The 19268-nt window shown below is 60.7% G+C and overlaps 1 protein-coding gene across 1 annotated transcript; it reads left to right on the plus strand.

Moving 5' to 3' along the window:
* Positions 1 to 270: 270 nt before the first annotated feature.
* Positions 271 to 19034, plus strand: RTN4R (reticulon 4 receptor). Its single transcript, XM_058656840.1, has 2 exons — positions 271 to 342; positions 17547 to 19034. Exons 1-2 carry the CDS (start codon positions 321 to 323, stop codon positions 18968 to 18970), a joined length of 1446 nt encoding a protein of 481 aa, XP_058512823.1. The 5' UTR covers positions 271 to 320; the 3' UTR covers positions 18971 to 19034.
* The last annotated feature ends 234 nt before the right edge of the window (positions 19035 to 19268 follow it).

Raw genomic sequence — 19268 nt, forward strand, 5'->3', positions numbered from 1 at the left:
CTCCCGGCGCGTCGAACCACATGATCCCATAAAACATTCATCCGCCGCCGGCCCGCGCCGCGAGCGCCCCGCCAGCCCGCGCCGCCGCCGCGCCGCCGCCGCCCTCGCCCTGCGCGCCGCGGCCAGCCAGCCCCAAGCCCCAAGCCCCAAGCCCCAGCCGAGCCGGGCCGAGCGGAGCGGAGCGCGCGCCCAGCATCGTCCCGCGGCCGGGCCGGGGCCGGGCCGGAGCGGCGGCGCCTGGATGCGGACCCGGCCGCGGGGAGACGGGCGCGCGCCCCGAAGCGACTTTGGGTCCCGACGCGCCCCGCCCGACCCTTAAGATGACGAGGGCGACGGCCAGAGGTGAGAGTGGGCGCCGAGCCCGGGTGGGAGCTGGGGGCGGCTCGCCCCTCCCTTGCGCTTCGGGTGGGCGCAAGCCTGGGGTGGGGTGGGGTGATGGCGGGGATGGGGGGAGGTGGAGAGACACGGTTGCCGAGGCTGAGGGATGTAGCAGGGAGGGGTGGTCTCCCGGGCACCGCAGTACCCGACTGGGGCTGAGGACCACGGACGCCCGGAGACACCCCCCCACACACACACACACCCTGGGGAGGGCGGCGCCGGCGGCTGCAGGAAAAGTTGCAGCTTTTCCGGGAAAGTTGATGGCGACGGCGGGTCTAGGGTCCCCGAGGCCGGGGCTGGAACTGGAAGAGGGCTCCAAGGGCGGGGTCGGGCCTCGGAGCGCCCCGACCGCGAAGGGGTTAATGAGCTTTTTTTTTTTTTTTTTTTTTTTTGCAGAAACGTGGGTGCCGCGCGCGCGGAGGTGGGGAATTGGGGTGGGGTGGATGTCAGGTGCCTCGGCCTTCAGCAGGCGGACACGGTTCAGACCCTGGGGCTCCCCGAGGTCGTGCTGCCTTGGGATGCATGGGGGTGTTGGCGACGGTAGAGGGCGTGGGGGACAGGGTTGGAGAAAGAAGTCATTGAGTCCCCTCCGCCAGCCAGCGTCTGAGGGGTCCCTGCGGGGCTCGGCTGGGGTTGGGAGTGGGGCGGAGACTAACAACAGCCCCTCCCTGGAAGACTGGGTGAGACCGACTCTCCCACGGGCTGCCAGGTCCCTGCAGTGAGGGGGGTGGGCAATGCCCGTCCGCAGGGTGCCTCCCAGGTGCCGTGCTGGTGTCCACGGTGCCGCAGGCTGCACACACGTTCCCCAGCACGTGCACGTGTCTTCACGGGCCGCACGCTTGCACGCCGCGTGTGCACACGTGTGCCATGCAGCACCCCCGAGTTCACATGTGTACGCATTTGTCAGGGGCACCGACCCTGAGGGCACACACAGGGACCCTGAAGGTGCACATCTCATGTGTCCTCGGCTTCCCCCCACCCCGCCCTGCCTGCACGCCCACGGCCATGCACACACACACACGCACACACACATGGGTACAGGCGGCATGCCTGCTGCGGTCTCCACGCTTGGCACATGCTGCGGGCCCGTCAGCGAGACCCACTCCCACGCCCACATGCGCATGTGTTGGGGGTCGGAAGCTGACGGGCAGGGGGAGGTTTGGCATCTAGGCAGCCAGGGCTGTTTAGGGGGCAGGAAACCTCTGCCCAGGGCAACCTGGGAGTCTCCCTTCACAGCCCCCAGGGCTTTTGTTTGCAGCTGTGGCTTGCTCTGCAGGTGCGTGTGTGTGTGTGTGTGTGACAGTGAGTGGCCGTGGGTGCAGTGGCATGGGAGTGTTGAGCCGCTTCGGGGGACCAGCTTCTGCCTGCATCTGCAACAGAAGCAGCCCTCCCCCTGGGGGATGGAGGGAGGATGAGTGTCAGGGTGGTGGTGGCGGGGACTTGTTAGGGGCGCTTCCCCCAGTCCAGTGAAAGAGCTGAAGCAATGGAGCCCGTGGCGGGGGTGGGAGCTGGAGCCCATGTGGCTAAGGGAAGACTCATCGCAGTCCTTGAGACCAGCGCTGACTACAAGGGTGAGATCCTGCATCTTTTGGGCAGCCACTGGAGTGCGGGGCCCTGCCTCTGGCCCCGCCAGTCTCCCCAAGTCTTATCCGCCTCAAGTGTGTGCAGGGCTGCCATGCTGGAATTGGGTGATGGGTTAGCGGTGAGGAGGTGCCTTCCTGCCCCAGCCATCCAACCCAGGTTCCTCACCTGCCAATCATCTAGCAGGGGGTGGGCCGGAGGTGGGGGTCTGTGATGCGAAGGTGCTGGCCGCCCCCTTCTCTGAACCCCAGCCCTCCTGGGTGGTGTATAAAGTCAGGGCACTGTCCCTGTGGCACCCCCAGCTGGCCGAGGCGAGGACAAAGCCAGCTGCCACCAGCCGTGCCCGGACTGGGCCCTGTGGGTGCTGGTCCCTTGATGCCACCTTGCAGAGGGGCGGATGTCCGCAGGGAGTGGCCAAGACAGTCACACAGTGGCCTGCATTTAGGTCAGCACTCTGTTGGCTGCAGGTGACGCAACCTTGGAGGTGACAGGTCACCCCAGTCTTCCTCGCCTGTGACATGGGCTGGTAATCAGAACAGGGGATGGGGGGCTCTTGGGGCCCCACCTTCTCCTGTGTAGTTCTGCCTCCAAAATACCCAGAGTTCCTCCTCCACCCCTAGTGATCCGGTTGCCTGGGGGAGCACCTTGCTCTGATCCTCTCCAGTAGGGAGCCTGTTGAACTCCCACTCTACCCCAGCCCCAGCCTCAGCATCCCAGTGCCAGGATTCTGTCAGAAGGAGTCCTCTCCCTGTGGTCCTAGGGTGTGGGAGCGGTGTGGGAGGAGGGAGGCTCAGCGGGAGTCTGACAGGCTTGCGTTGTTCTGAGGAGGGTCCTGGAGAGGGACCTCCGGGTCCTGTTGTCCTGGATGAGGAGGGAGGGGCTGCCTCACAGCCCCCCAGCCTGGCCTTGAATTTCTGGCTTTATGGCCCAGATGTCTATGGCAGCCGGAGCTGCGAGCTGCTGCGAGGGAGGCGGCATTGGGGGTGGGTGGGAGGAGGGGACCCACAAGGAGGCAGGGAGAGCTGAAGCTCATGGGTCCCAGAGACGTGTCATGTGAGTGTGTGGAACCCGGGGACTGTATGAACAGTGGGCTCCCCGTCCCCATTCCCATCATGGCCCTGTCCAGGGTTCCAGAGGGCTGCCAGTGTTTGGCTGTGAAGTTCATTTCCTCCCCCATGCCCTGGGGAACCTGTGACCCCTGCAAAGGAGGGCAAGCACTGTTCTCCAGGGCCAACCAAAGCCTGACTGGCCACCTGTCTGCCTCTGCACAGCCCACTCAGGGGCCTTCATAACCCCTTCAGTGCATTTGCTATGGCCTTACTGCACCCACAACAGCCAGGCCAAGGTCAATGTCCACTCATTCATTCCCTGCCAGCCCTGCAGACCCTGTTGTGAGCCAGGCCCCAGGTGCCAGGCTTCAGCCCCAGCCCCAGGTGTGAGGCCCTAACTCCAGGCCCCAGGTTCCTAGCTACAGGCCCCAGGTGCTGGGCGCCAGGCTCCAGCCCCAGACCCCAGCCCCAGTTGTGAGGCCCTAACTTCAGGCCCCAGGATCCTAACCCCAGGCCCGAGTGTGAGACCCTAACTCCAGGCCCCAGGTTCCTAGCCCCAGGCCCCAGGTGCTAGGGCCAGGCTCCAGCCCCAGACCCCAGACCCAGGTGTGAGGCCCTAACTCCAGGCCCTAGGATGCTAGTCCCAGGCCTAGGTGTGAGACCCTAACTCCGGGCCCCAGGCCCAAGGCATGGGAAGGGGTATGATTCAGACCCTCTCTGGGGCTCCACGAAGGAGAGAAGCAGCCCGGCCAGGCTGGGGGTGTGGATAAGGGTGGCTGTGCTTCCCCACACGCCCTCCTGTGACATCCCCTTCACCCGACAGTATTCCAGTACGTGGGCCTAGCTGGGTCCCACCACACTCTGTGTGTGTGTGTGTGTGTGTGTGCACGCATGTGCTGCAGTTTCTTGTTTTGTTGCTGAGCATTTCCACATTTTGCATGTCGGAGCTATTCTGAAGTGTCATGGGTTTGCTGGTGTGTGTGTGTGTCTGCAGTACCAGCCAGAGATGACCCCAGGCTATCTGCAGCCAAACCTTGATTGTGTCTCCCCCACCCCAGCTCTCTGCAGCTCCAAACAAGGAGAGGCATCCACCCAGGTCAGGGCGGGCTCTCTTGTCCCCCAGCCCACCCCACCTTGAACCCTGTTTCTAGGAGGCAGCATCAGGGCCTAGGGACACACTGTCCTCCCAGGGGCCTCCGGCATCCCAGCCCCAGTCTCAATGACCTCTCTTCTTACCCCTTCTTCCAGCATGTGGGTAAGGACCCAGTCGTGTCTTCCTGTTTCCTAGGTTGCCCAGCTGACGAACAGTGGCATTGCCTGTTGCTAGGTTGCATCTAATACAGGTGACCCCTACACAGGTAGCCGGAGCTTGGCAAAGGAGCTGAAGGGTCCTGGTTGGGCAGTGTCAGCCCAAGTGGGCTCTAAGTGGCCCTGGGCCCCTTACAAGGGAGCGCCCAGAGACGGGGGTGTGAAAAGTTGGACCATCCTCACCCAGAGCAAGCTGCCCATTGTGGGGTACCCTAGTTGATTCCCACTGGGCCATCATGGCCCACACTGCATGGAGTCCTAGCTCTGTGGCATGTTAATGGTTATTGAACAGGGGTTTTATGGTTTCTTTAAGTTTGAATGGCATTGAAGGAGCTCCCCTATGAACCACAGAGTGGGCCAGGGGCTTTGGACATGGAGCAAGGTGGGTGGCACCCCATCCCACCACAGAGGAAGTTCTCTCTCCTCTTTGCCACGTGCAAGGGCTTCAAGGTCTGGGGACCTGGCTGGGAGCTGCGTGGCTGAGATCATCCCTCGAAGGCTGGAGTTGGTTGGGTGGCTGTGGGGCGAGGAGGAGGGACTCTGAGCTGGGTAGGCCACCCCTCACAGGCCTCACGCACACGCAGGGACCCCCTGTGGGTGGAGGGACCTCGTCTTTTCCCATCAGCGCCCGGCAATGTGCAAATTTAACCTTTGGATTTATGACTCTATTCCTTTACAGCAAATGTCACGGGAAATGTCAGGCCAAGGCTGAAGCTGGGCGAGGGGGCCTGTCGAGGGAGAGGAGGGGGCTCAGCATGAGGTGCCAAGGGCCAAGCCACAGTCAGGCTCCAGATCCTCCCCTTGCCTCCTCCTGGAAGCCCTCTCAGATTGCTCCTTGTTTGCCTGGAGGAGGGAGTGGTCCGCAGCATTTGGGTTAGTCTTGGCTGCTGTGACCTTGACGGAGATGTTGCTTTGCTTTGCCTCCTGCTGAGGCCCAGATGGGGCCGGCTCTGGGACCTGCCAGAAGTCCCCTCCTCCCTCGGGCCTGGGCAGCGGTAGGATTGGGTTTGTGCAGTGCCGGCTTGCACCGTGACCTTGGGCAGGGCTGCCCTTCCCTGGTTGCCCTAGGCCTCATCTGTAATCCACGCTGTTGACCAGAGGCGGTGGCGTGCCTGGCTGAGCGCCCTCAAGGGTGAGAAGAAGCATTCCCAGGAGTCCTTGGTAACTGTGTGGCCGGGTGGGAGAAGAGGAAAGTGGGGGAGCGCCCTACTGGGAAGGGGCCCTAGGGCCTGGAACCATCCCCAGTGCAAATAGTAGGTTCACAGGAAAGAGGACGCGGAGGGCAGAGAGTTACAATGCGAGCTGGGAATCTTTGGTCCCCAGCTCTCATGCGCAACCTGCCTGGCCTGTCACTTACCTTGGGCCTAGGGGCTCAGTCGGCCATCCCGCATGACTGCATGGGGAGGGGTAGTCTCAGGCTCCCAAAGCTGCTGCCATTCCCATCCAGGTCCCCCCAGGCTTCCCTAAAGGTCAGCTGCACCCCAGCTCCCCCAGCCTGTCTGATGACATTAAATGACCACAATTGTGCTTCCACAGCCAAACCAGGGTCGCAGCCTTTTTCCTCTGTCCTTCCCTAAAGGCCAGTCTACCTGTTCCATATCCAGCCCTTTGAAACCTCACTGCAGGACCAGCCCTGTCCTGGGCCCATGGTCTCTGACATATGCCCACAGTTTGCCTACCTGTCATCCCATGCTACACCCTTGCCTCCCACCAAATGCTCCCAGGGCAGTCAGAACCCTGTCTTCCACCCCTTGCCTCCCTCTCTGGTGCAAGGTCCCAGTGCCTGGCACACCTGTGTCTGCCTCCATATTGCCACGGGGAAACCCCCAAACAGCTCAATGTGGCTCCAGTGTACAAGGAGCCTCATCCTCAAGTGCATAGTGAGGGGACCCCAGAGTCCAGCCCGGTGCATTTGTGGCAGGTGCCCAATGGTGGGCAAGGCTGTCCTGCAGAATTACTGCTGTGTTCAGAGGCTCCAGGCTGGCTGTGCATGTGGACAGGTGACTGTGCAGCTGCTGTGAGAGTGGAGTCTGGTATACAGGAGTGCTATGTATCCCACCTCAGGTCCTGGCCTGGCTGGGGGCACCCAGGGGAGAGTCCAGGTGTGGCCAGGCACGTGGTCCCCATGTGCTCCCTGGAGCAGGAGCTTTTAATGAGCCAGGGGTGAGGGGTGGGCATAGAGGAGGCCCACCATCCAGATCTGCCTCTCCCCAGTTGGTTGGACTTACCAGGAGGGTAGGAAGAGGTGGTGGGCAGTGCACTGATGGCAGCATAGGAGCCCAGTGTCTAGGTGGGCTAGTGACTAGAAAGTCTAGGGTAGCGGCTGGGGACCCAGGTCCGGGGAGAAAGTCCCCACTTCTCAGGTCAGGTCCCCAGGGCAGGAGCTGGGCCACAGTGTGCCATGGATGAGAGGAGCTGTCCCCATTGTTCTGTCTGATCCTCCTCTGTAGGCAGACAGCAGTTTGGAGGAGCCCTCGGCAGGTCCCTGCCAGTAAGCTAGGTGCCCAGGAAGGGGTACTTGTTTCCTCCTCCATTTTTTTGAACAAATTCATCCAAGGACATAAGACTCCCCTCTCTCTTCCTGTTCCTTCCAGGTTCCAGGAGGTTCCCTCAGGAGAAATGCTAGCAGGGGTCTGGGGTTGTAACGACCGCACTGGGCCCCAGGTCTTAAAAGAAGAACTACTGTCTGACCACCAAATCCCAGGACAGCTCACTGCTCCAAGCCTGTGTGTGTGTGTGTGTGTGTGTGTGTGTGTGTGTGTGTGTGTGTGTGCATGCACACGCGCGCACACACGCCTGCGTGTGCAGGGACTGGTGGGGTGGGCCTGGGCTGGGGGGAAAAGGAGGGGCTATGGGGCCAATGGGAGGCTTGCTGAGCCTGCAGCCAGTGCTCCTGCTGCTCCTGCACGCTCCCCGGGGGCCCGACACGTGGCCCCTGCACATTGGGCCATGTCCAGGCCGTCTCTCATCTTCCTCTGCCTTGGCCCCAATTCATGTCAGGCAGAGGAAGGCTGACATGGGGACAGGTGTGACAAGTGTCTGGCTTCCTGGTGGAAAATCAGCCTGAAAGAAAAACTCTTCACTGTGAAGGTATTCCATCGACGTAGAGCTGCTGGATAAGACTGCCACGGAGCCGTCAGGGCCAAGACAGATGGCGGCCCTAATGGACTTCATTCTCACTGGGGCTGCCTGCCTGCCTGCCTGTCTGCCTGCCAGGGCAGGCCAAGAGGGGCACCCCACCCCGACATGGGACCTCTCTCCATGCCTGCATCCAGAGGCCCAGCAGCAGACTTCCAACACTGCACGCTCCAGCCCCAGTACCGTCCCCCCATCCCCTTTGCCCACCTGGACTGGCCCCCTTGGCCACAGCCCCTGCTCCCACTCCCCCACCTCCTCCTGGACAAGAGTGTGTCCTGAGGGGCAGGAGCTATAGAGCTGCCCCTTTGTGACTCATGGAGCCCCATTTCCTGCCTGAAGCCCCATGCAATGTTCAGTTCCTACTCAAGGCCCCCAGCTTATAAGGGTAGAGAGTGGTTACCTGCTCTGTCCCTCACTTCTGCCCCACTGATGCTGGGGAGGGATGGGACAGCAGGGGCATCTCTTCCTCTTTAGCGTCCCCAGTCCCCATCCTGAATGTCCCACTTTGACAAGCTCATGTAACTTTTGTCACTGCCAAAGACCACCCTCCCTCCAAACATCATCCATAGGAGGTTACGGCAGGCCATCTATTGCATAGCAAGTTCCTGGTCCTACGCCTCCCTGCTCCGCTGCCTAGCTCCTCCACAGCAAAGGCCATGCAAAGCCTGCTGAGCCTACTGCCAGCTATGGGGCTGGCAGGTGTGGGCAAGCTATTGGGGGGGTCTATTAAGTGCCCCATCCAGACCCTGGCTTGGGATCTCAAAAGTGGAACACATCCAGGCCTGGCAAGGCCTGGCACTCCTTGATGAGCTGGGGCCACTGCTGGACTGGGTATGTGTTTTCGGGGGACTGGGAGAGTTTGTTCAGGTTTCCCATGCCTGCTGACAGCCACGATGGTAGGTGGCAAGGTAGGGAGAGAGGGGCAGGTGGAGTGGGGCCTGCAAGCTGATAAAGGAGGGTCCAAGGGCTTGGCAGGTGCCAGTTAGCTGCCAGCTGTGTCCTTTCGGGGGTGGCAGGGTTGGTAGGCCAGGTGGCCACCATCCTGTGGGATGACATTGGAGGGGATGGTCACCTTGTCCCCGACAGCCAGGTGCTGTGGTGGCCTTCAACATGGCTTGGGGCTGAGAGGGCCTCTTCTGGTCTGGTCCCACCACCCCACCTGCATGCTGCTCGCTGGTCACGGGCACCTACGTCAGCCTCCGGAAGTCACTGAAAGGCATTGACCTGTTTTTCCAGGAGGCAGTGCAGCAGCACCCGGGCCTACCACCCCGGGCAGGTGAGAAGCTGCCAAGCGTTTCCATTCCAAATTGATTTCAAATGAGGAGTTATCACACACCATCATACAGGAATAATTTGTCACTTGTTTATAAAGGAACCATTACCCACCCAACCGCCCCAGCCTGCCTGCTGCCTCGGGCTTAGCGACAGGGTCCCCACATGAGCACTGAAGCTCAGGGGTGGAGGATGTGACACCAGGCCACCAAGGTGGCACCTGTCAGATTTAAGGAAAAAATAAAAAGAAGGAGAAAAAGCTCCCACCCATTGGCTCATGCCCTCAACACGTACCACAGTTAGGACTGGGTCGGAAGAAGCTGGGAGTCATGAGCTCCATGCAGGTCCCTCACTCGGGTGGCAGGGGACCCAAGGACTTGAGCCATCAGTGCTGTCTTCTAGGGTCTGAATTAGAAGGAATCGGGAGTCAATAGCCAGAGACAGGAAGTGAACCCCTGTTGGTTCAAAGTGGGATACCAAATCCACACCCATCTCCTGCCCCCATATCTGGAGGAAGGGACTTTGCTGTCCAAAGACAGAGTGATGCCTGTGACAGTAAGCTAGGGGACAAGGTAGGGCTGTGTGGCCAGCAGTGCAAAACTCAGACAGCACTGGGATTCTTGTTTTTTTTTTCCCCCCTCAGACCAGGAGCTCCCTCTCTGTGTGTCCTGGCTGCAGAGGCCTCTGGATCGGAGAGCTCAGGGTGCCCTGGGAGACCTCAACACATCCTCGGCTACCCTTGGCTGAGCAGGCGGCAGCAGATCCCTGTGCCAGATGCCAGGCGCCCTGGCCTGCAGCCCTCCTCAGCTTCCCCCTCCCACTCCACCTTTCTCCTCCAGCTCCTTGGAGGCACCCACTGCTAACCCACATTTGTCTCTGCCTTCTGGAAGATTCACTTCTTATTTATTTCTGAGATTTCACTGCTAGAGAAGCAGTTGCTATTACAATAGTAACATTTGGGTCAGCAGTCTCTGGCAAAAAAAAAAAAAAAAATTAAGATCACCCCTTGCCCCTGCTGCAGCAATCAGCCCCCTCGGTGGGTGGTGTGAAGACTGGTTTACTGGGCCTTGGTGGTCCCTGGAGGCAGCAGCCACAGTCCCCTCCTTAGGTTGGCCAGTGGGAAACGTCACGTTCCTGAGCCTTCCATCCAGCCCCCAGCTCCTCCAGTGCATGATCCAGTGTGGATTTCCTCCAAATGCAATGTCCAGCTTATGTTTCCCAAATCCCGATCACACAGTTGTTCTCCATGCACACGGCCTTTTGTTTTTCCTGGGGTTTATAGTTGGCTTTGGTTTTTCTCTGGTCCTTTTCTGGTCTGGGAGCTTTCTCTCTCCCAGGATTGGGGGTTTCTGCCAGGGTCTTTCATTTTCCACTCCTGGGTGGAGACGATGATGTGTAACTTCCCTTTGTCCCTTGTCGTTTGAAGGCTGCAGTGTTCCTGGGCTCCTGTGTTTTTCCTCTTCTGGGTTTAGGTCCTAGCTTTGGTTAAAGCACGTGCCCAGCTGAGTGAGGAGTGGTTCCTGGAAGTGCCCCCACCCTGGCCAGAGTTGGCAAGTGTGAATAAAGCCAGACTGGCCAGGGCCAGCCTTCCACGTGGCACATGGCTCCTCCTCAGAGTTTTGGAGCCATTTTTGTCTTCTCCTCCCCCTCGTCCGGTGCCATTGTTGCATCATTCACGCTTCTCCTCCTGGAGCCCTCCCCCGACTGTCGGTCCCCAGAGGCCCTGGCTGCCACCCCCGTGAGCAGTGTCCCAGCTCAAGCTGCAGAGGGGAGGGGACTTAAGGGTAAGATTTTTCTGACAACTTCTCAACTCCATCTTGACAAGATAGCTGTCCAGACACTTGCCTTCTGAATCTCATTCATCCTTTTTCTTGCTCTTGTGTTTCTGTTTGCAAGATTCTCTTGACCTTGTTTTTCCAACTCTTCTATTGATTTTTTTTTTAATTTTAGCGATGCTATTTTTAATTTCCAGGTACTCTTTCGTGTTCCCTGCTAGCTCCCTGCTCCCAGCGCCCTGTTTCAGTTTTAGATCCCCCTTGCACCCTTGGAGGTGCTCCTGGGTGTTCACAATTCCCCCTGAGTCAGTCTCCCCTCTTTTTCTGCCTGGGTACCCTGGTATGCTACCATCAGGAGCCAATTTCTCAGAGTGTCATCCTGGCCTCTGTCCCTGGCAAGCTGTGCTCTGTTACCTCTTGGGCTTGAACGCAGGTTGGCGTGTCTACTGTGGAGGTAGGCAGGGCAGGGGGCACCGAAGCACTGCTTGGTGTATGTGTGTGTGAGTTGGGGGGGTCCTCCTGTGAAGTGAGCTCATCTCCCCCACATTGGGCTTCTCTGTAGACCTGCCCATGAGGCTGAACTGGCCATGGTGTAACCGTGAGCATGAGGTATGATGCCAGCCACAGAGCTCAGGTTCCCTGGGTGAGGGTGGTGCCCAGTGAGGTATCCAGGGTCAGAAGCATCTCTGGGGTTCTGGGGCAGGTGGGTGCTGGGTTCCTTGAGCCTGCACATCAGTGGGGTGCAACCAGTTACTATCAAAAACAGGTACAGCTGAGGCCAGTACTGCAAAGCCCCATCCTACCCTCGGCCAGCCAGACAGGGGGCCTGGGTCAAGGATGGGGTGCTGCCAAGACTGGGGAGGGCCCAGTGGCTGTGCCTCCTACACACTCCATGGTCTGTGGAACATAGGGTCTACTCTGGTCACTCGTGATGGAGGGGCAGGGGTACCGGGTCCTGCTCCTGGCCTCGGAACCCTTTTGTGAAGAGTCTGGACAGTTAACCCCTCACTGTCCCCCAGGCACAAAGGGCAACTGTTAGCATCCCTGTCCCTCCCTTCCCATCCCTTAGCTCTCTCCCCTCCTCCTGTTGGTCACAGGGCCACATGTGAGGCTGGGGGTATGGAGGACTTGCAGGACAACCCTGTTCCAAGAACCCTCCCCTCAGATGATGGCCAGGTACAGGAGCGGGACATCCTCTGGCCTGTGCCAAGCCCCAGCCCAGGGGCATCTGGTGGTGTCTGCTGCTGCTAGTCCACCACTCACTGACTGCAGGGGGTTCCCTGCTCATGTGGGTAGCTGGTCACAGGCCAGGCAGACTCCAGGTCGGCTCAGGGGCACCCTGGGCACTAACGCTGCTGATGGTGACAGTGAAGGTGCTGCTTGCTGGTGGTGATAATGGTATTCATGTTGAAAATGAATATCCTATGAGGATAGCCAGGGCCTCCATAGCCCCATTGCCCCTTCACATTCTGGGGCTTGGAGCAACCAGGCCTGAATCTAATGAGTGCAGAGGGACCACCCCTCCATTCCTTTTACTCCCCAGTCACACCCCAGCTGCAACCGAGGAGTCTCCTGGCTGAGTCATCAAGCTCCAAAAGGCGCTGCCACTCCTGCTTGTCCACGGCCAGGGTCTCCATCTTGCTACTACCTGTATGCTGTTGCAATCCCCACCCAGCCCCAGTACTGCACAGCCCAGAATGGACACTGGTCAGGAACATTCGCAGAGGGTTGTAGGAGCTACTGCGGCAGCGGGGCCTCCAGCCTCCCATCCTTCCGCCAAGCAGCCGGGGGACAGGCTGATCAGACAAGGCCCGGGCAGAGGCCACGCGCCTGCCTTGTCAGTCGTGTTGTACAAGTGCTGAGGGCGACGGAGCACGTGCTGCTGTGCTGGTGGCTTTCTCCCACAGCGGTGGTGGCCATGGCAGAGAACAGACCCTGTGCGGCTGTGGCTCCTGGTAGGAGGCCTCAGGGTGGGAGTGGGGTGTCCAGCAAGCCCTCAACTGCTTGGTGTTCACTTACACCCCCATTCCAAACTGACCCCCCGAGGCAGCCCCAGGTCAATGTCTGTGCTGGGACCACAGGATTGTATGTGTATATGTGTCTGTGTGTGGTGTTTGCTGAATGTACCCTTCCTGGCTGAAATCACAAACTTCCTGGCTTGCATCCCTGAAGTATTCACTCTAATGTCAAAGTCCCTGAGGGTACAGGGCAGGGCACCCTCATTCTGGCCAGAGTCAGGTGAGCAGGTGACTGTGGGGGCAGCCCAGTGCCCACCCTACACACACACACACACACACACACACACACACACACACACACATCTATATATATATATTTTAAAATAGAACATTTCCAGACCCTACAGCACCCCTGAGGATCTACCTTATCTAGGCCCTTTTCAAGTCAGGGCCCCAGGCTCCCCCAACCCTGTACCTGGGGGGCCTGGCCACTTAACCTGAGTGGCCAGGTCGCTTAACCTGAGACTCCCAGGCCAAGGTCATGTCAGGCACTGGCTGCTCCCTCAGGAGTCCCCTCCTCTGGGGAACCCAGCCTGAGCTGGCCTGCCATGAACCCCAGGATGGGGATATAATTTTCCTGATGATTAGGCATCAGGTGTTTAGGGCAACACACGGAGTGGGTAGGGACGAGGAGGAACGCTGGTAAAGTCTCCAGGAGTTAGCCTGCAGTAGCCGGGTCCTGGGCTGGCTGGGCTGGCTGAGCTGGCTGAGCTGACATCCTAATGGGCTCCCAGTGTGTGTGTTGGGGGGGAGGGTGGGCATAAAGCTCAGGCTGCTGGAGCCCCTAAACACTCCCTATAGGCAGAGTGTTCCCCCTGGACCTCAGCCTGGTGTGGTGACAGGGGCAGGACCCCACTGTGTCCTAGCTGGGGAAAGGAAGCAGGCTCAGGGAGTGGCCAGGCCCCCCAGGTACAGGGTTGGGGGAGCCTGGGGCCCTGACTTGAAAAGGGCCTAGATAAGGTAGATCCTCAGGGGTGCTGTAGGGTCTGGAAATGTTCTATTTTAAAATATATATATATAGATGTATTTATTTTTATTGCAAAGTCAGATATACAGAGGAGACAGAGAGGAAGATCTTCCATTCACTGATTCATTCCCAAGTGACCGCAGCAGCCAGAGCTGAGCTGATCCTAAGCCAGGGGCCAGGAGCCTCTTCCGGGTCTCCCACGTGGGTGCAGGGTCCCAAGGCTTTGGGCCAGCCTCCATTGCTTTCCCAAGCTACAAGCAGGGAGCTGGATGGGAAGCGGGCCCACTGGGATTAGAACCAGTTCCCCGTATGGGATCCCAGCGTGTGCAAGGTGAGGACTTTAGCCACTAGGCTATGGCACTGGACCCTGTAAACTTCTTCTGAGGGAGATGATTAAGGGTGGGGGAAGGGGCAGGCCTATCGATAGTCCTGGGACTGTCAGCAGGTGGCTTCTGCTTCATTTTTTCTCATCTATAAGATGGGTCAGTAAGGTTGAGGTCCTAGAAAAATTGAGCAGAATTGAGAGGACCCCCCATTCCAGGCCTGCCTGGGGTGGTCTTGGGAGAGTGAGTTGGGGGTCACAGGGTGTAGAAAGGCATAGCATGGGCCAGAACGGAGGTGGGGGGTCAGCCAGGAAGCTGGGTATCCAAGGGGCAGGGGTAGAGTGAGGGATGGAGGTGACCTTGTGTGTTTAGAAGTTGGACACCCCCCAGAAGATGCAGAAACCCCCCATTCTGACCCCTCACGGCATTCTTCACCCCCACCCCACAAGGAGCTGCCGCCTCAACCCCCTTTATACTTCCAGTTCCTGAATCCCGAGAAGGCAAATGGCCTACACACATACACACACACACACACACACACACACACGTGTGCATGTCTGTGGGCCCCAAGGACAGGGCCGGAGAGAGGGAGCGGCAGAAGGAGGGGCGCTGAGAGGTGCGTGTGAGAAGCCCGGGAGGAAGAGGGGACAGATGGGCGGGGGAGGGGTGAGTCAGTAGTGGGCAGCCGGCCGCGCTGGGAGGGGGAGCAGCCTTCTCCTGCGGAGGGCTGCCCTGACCCTTGGTGGTTGGGGACGGACGCCCGGCCCCTCCGCCCCCGCCCGGAGCTATTTCTGGCCCTGGATGTGCTGAGCTGTGGTCTGTGACGCGGCCACTTCACGGGGACACGGCTGGTGGCGCGAGCTGGCCACGTCCCCGGGCCCAGCCCCAGCACCTGCCTGTCACCTGCCATCCTGCCTATAAAAACCCCCTCCCAGCGCTGGCACCTGTGGCTTCTCAGGTCCAGGAAGGAAGGCCCTTGAGCTCCTTTCCTCTGCTCTTTGTCGTCTGAAAAGACCAGGAGACAGCAGAGCTGAGCCACTGCCTGTCTCAATGTGCCCATTTTTAAAGCAGATTGGCGATGCACCTGCCTGCTCACCACCTGGGGAGTGACCAGGGATTTTCCCCAGATTGCCTTACAAGGGGGAGAGGGATGGAAGCCAGAAGTTCCAGCCCTCCAAGGTTACTGGCCCTTCATGGTATGCAGGGGGCAGAGACATCTTCCTGGGACCAATCACCAGGAGTGGGGGATGCAGGCAGGCTCCTCAAGGCAGCTGCACCTCAGTATCGCCTGCCCCCTGGCTCTGGGCCGGCAGCCAGCATCCCCTCTGCTCTGCCCGGACCCTCTTCTCCCCATCCCTGCTCTGACAGTCAACGTGAGGGTAGTCCTTGGGGCACCATGGTGCACTATCCTTAAGTGGAGCAGTACAAGCAGGGCAGGTGCCTAGCTGGGCTGCCTGCCCTGTGGTCCTCAGTGCCTTCACCTCTGGGTGGGGGAGGGGAGGGGAGGAGAAGGCAAAGGCACAGACGTGTTCCTCACCATCCTTAATGGGCTCAAACTAGAGAGCAGGGCTTCCTGTGGCTTCAGTGAGGACAGGGAGCAAGCGGGGAGTTGCCAGGTGCAGCCCCACTTGGGGTAGGGTGAGGTCGGGCTCAGGGGACAGTTTCCCCATCTCTAAGCCCTGCCCACCTTGCTGAAGCAGAGGGGTCAAGGGGGCTGCTGGAAATCTGAACCCAGATTTACAAAGTTGAATTTGATTTCTTTTAAATTTAAAAAAGATGCCCCCCATCCTGCTCACCCCAGCCTCGCCAGAGGGGTTACCATGGAGACCAGCGAGCAGGCCCCAAGGGACCCCCGGGCCTGAGCCAATTAATGCCAGTGGCTGCGGCTGCGGCTGGCGGGAGCCCGAGAAGGAGAAACATTCTCAGAAGTTAAAGTCGCGCTCCAGGTGGGAGCAGAGCCGGGTCTGAGCCTGTCCTGTCCCTGCTCCGTCCACTCTCCGGACTCAGTCCCGCAGGCTCACGGGTGGGCAGGGAGCAGCGAGCAGCGCAGAGGCAGGAGATCCCTGCGCGCCCAGCCCTGACCTGCCCTGCCTGTTCCCGCAATGGAGCACGGGGGTGGGGGCAGGCCCTACTTTCCCTGGTGGAAGCGTTGACCGAAGGGGTTAGAAGAGGGGAGGTTATCAGCCTATGCCGCGGGGCCAGAGGTGGCGGCACCGGGACTTAGGGGGCGGTTCCTGGGTTGGGTCCTCGCTTCTAGAGCCCAGCTCAGCAGAGGCAGCTCCCTGATCCTGGGTACCTGACTATGGGGACGCACGCACACCTGGTGACCAGCATGCACACTTGGCTCAAACAGAAGGGACCTGCTGCGGCGAGGGACCCAGTGTGTGGGTGTGGGATGGGTGGAGACGGGGGTCATTTGTTTGGGTTGGGGGATGCTGCCTCTGTTCTCCGTTCCCCCCTTCCCTTCCCTTGGTCTCTGGTCTGCACAATCCTCCTCTTCTCGGTGGCATCCTGCTCCTAGGAAGGTGTTAGCTGTCAATTCAGGTGTTAGCTGTCAATGCAGGTGTTAGCCGATAACTCAAGTGTGAGCTGATAAGCCACAACCCTCCCTGGGGGCATTCACTTTTTAATAGACTCACTCCAGAAGGCAGAAAGAAGCCCCAGCATTCACAGCCTGGGGATGGAGAGGAACTGGGACTGGAGGGGGGCTCTCATAGCTCTGAGCGGTGAACCATGAAGCACAGTGGGGTGGGGGTGCGAGCAGCGCTGGTCAGGGCTGGCTCAGGAGCCCCAGGTCTTCCCAGCCCTGGCATGAAGGGTAAGAGGAGATGGAGGAGGGGTACAGGCTGCCCCTGCTGGGTTAGAGGTGGGGTGGGGTGGGGGTGCCAGCAGGGAAGCATGAACTCCTTTCCAGGGGAGAGAACTGCAGAGAATGAGGCCAAGGAGGGAGGAGACTGCGGGAGGTGCTCCCTGTCCTGTCAGCAAGTGCCAGAGAGTGAGGAGAGGGAGGGCGTGTGTGCACAAGGGAGGGTTGCAGCCTGCCAGGTCAGGAGCAGGACAGGCTCAGAGCTGTCCTCTGTTCCCCTCTGGACTGCTGCTCCTGGGACAGCCCCTAGGGTGGAGGGAGAGAGGGGGAGGCTACAGTTGCTTCATCATTAAAACAGCAGCTCTTCCACTGTAGCCTGTCTCCCCATCCGCCCAGTGCCACAGCCCCAGGATCCTGGGAGTCAACTACTGCTGTGTGGCAGGTGGGGAGCTGGGTCCACTTGGTGCCCTGGGGATGTGCCGGGAGCTGGCCTAACCATCTGGTTGCAGGGGACCAGGGTGGACCAGGGTTGGTGCCAGGTGGGGAGCCCAGGGAACTGTGTTCTTTGGAGTCCTTGAGGTTTTCGGCAGGCAGGCACAATCCATTCTGGCACCTTCAAAGCGGGATCAATGGGGGAGTGAGCTGTGTGTCACCTCCCCCCCAACCGCGCGCTTGGGAGGTGGGTACAGTTGGTACCCAGCCCACCTGTGTGTGCATCAGGTGGGGTGGGGTCTCCTAGCAAGGCTTTCACATATTGGGGGGTGACTCCATCGCAGAGAATAGGGTGGTGTGTTAGGGAATTACCACCCCCTAATTATCAGGGGTGACCCTAGCTCCAAAGGGATGGCTCCTCCCCGCCTCACTGAGGTCCCCTGCTTGCACACTAATGGTGTCTTCCTCTGCTCCTCCTGCCTCCCTCCCCCCTCCCCAGGGAGCCGGCTGCTGGCATGGGTGCTATGGCTGCAGGCCTGGCGGGTGGCTGCGCCATGCCCAGGTGCCTGCGTGTGCTACAATGAACCCAAGGTGACCACGAGCTGCCCCCAGCAGGGCCTGCAGGCTGTGCCCGCGGGCATCCCAGCCGCCAGCCAGCGCATCTTCCTGCATGGCAACCGCATCGTGCAGGTGCCGGCTGCTGGCTTCCGGGCATGCCGCAACCTCACCATCCTGTGGCTGCACTCGAACGCACTGGCCCGGATCGACGCGGCCGCCTTCTCCGGCTTGGCGCTCCTAGAGCAGCTGGACCTCAGCGACAACGCTCAGCTGCGCGCCGTAGACCCCACCACGTTCCACGGCCTTAGCCGCCTGCACACACTGCACCTGGACCGCTGCGGGCTGCAGGAGCTGGGGCCCGGCTTGTTCCGGGGGCTGGCCGCGTTGCAGTACCTCTACCTGCAGGACAATGGGCTGCAGGCGTTGCCGGATGACGCCTTCCGCGACCTGGGCAATCTCACGCACCTCTTCCTGCACGGCAACCGCATTCCCAGCGTGCCCGAGCGCGCCTTCCGCGGTCTGCACAGCCTGGACCGCCTCCTGCTGCACCAGAACCGGGTGGCCCGCGTGCACCCGCACGCCTTCCGCGACCTTGGCCGCCTCATGACGCTCTATTTGTTTGCCAACAACCTGTCAGCGCTCCCTGCTGAGGCCCTGGCGCCCCTGCGGGCCTTGCAATACCTGCGGCTCAACGACAACCCCTGGGTGTGCGACTGCCGGGCTCGTCCGCTCTGGGCCTGGCTGCAGAAGTTCCGCGGCTCCTCCTCCGAGGTGCCCTGCAGTCTGCCCGTGCGCCTAGCCGGCCGCGACCTCAAGCGCCTCACCGCCGCAGACCTGGAGGGCTGCGTGGCTGCCGGGCCCTACCGCCCTATGCGGACCGGCGAGGGCCCGGGCGAACTGCCCAAGTGCTGCCAGCCGGACGCCGCCGACAAAGCGTCGGTGCTGGACCCCGGCAGTCCCGCCTCGGCCGGCGGCAACGCGCTCAAGGGCAGGGGGCCGCCCGGGGACAGCGCACCGCCGCCGCTGCCGCTGCCGCCGCCGGCCAACGGCTCGGGCCCCCGGCACATCAACGACTCGCCCTTCGGGACCCTACCCGGCTCCTCCGCCGAGCCTCCGCTGCGGCCTGAGGGCTCCGAGCTTCCTCCGGGGCTGCCCACCACGGGCTCTCGCCCCCGGAGGCCGGGCTGTTCCCGCAAGAACCGCACCCGCAGCCACTGCCGCCTGGGCCAGGCGGGCGCAGCGGGCGCAGCGGGAGCAGGTGGCGACGTGGAGGGCGCGGGCAGCGGAGGGCCAACACCGGCCCGCAGCCTGGCGCCCCTGGGCCTGGCCGCGCTGGTACTGTGGACGGTGCTCCGGGTCTGCTGAGCCGGGGTGCGGGTGTGTACATAGGGGTCTCCCTCGTCCCCGCCGCAGCCAGCCAGCCAGCCAGCCAGCCTACCCCACCATGTTTACAGGGTCTGGGCGGCGGCGTTTGTTACAGAAAAGCCGTCTCCCGCCCACAGCGCGGGCTATACAGATATGCATTTTATTTTACTTGTGTAAAAAAAAAAATCGGACGACGTGGAATAAAGAGCTCTTTTTCGTAGACTGTGGGTTCTGGGTTATGTGGACGCTGCGGGGTTGGGGGGCGACTCCCTTCCTCCCTGCTTCCCCACCCCTAGTG

The sequence above is a fragment of the Ochotona princeps genome, chromosome 29 (genome assembly GCF_030435755.1).
Source record: "Ochotona princeps isolate mOchPri1 chromosome 29, mOchPri1.hap1, whole genome shotgun sequence".
Classification (NCBI taxonomy): domain Eukaryota; kingdom Metazoa; phylum Chordata; class Mammalia; order Lagomorpha; family Ochotonidae; genus Ochotona; species Ochotona princeps.

Bases quoted from the DNA above. Each gene is read 5' to 3' on its own strand.
- RTN4R (XM_058656840.1), top strand. From the start codon at position 321: ATGACGAGGGCGACGGCCAGAG. The intron at 343-17,546 runs GTGAGAGTGGGC...CCCCCTCCCCAG, and splicing joins GACGAGGGCGACGGCCAGAG to GGAGCCGGCTGCTGGCATGG.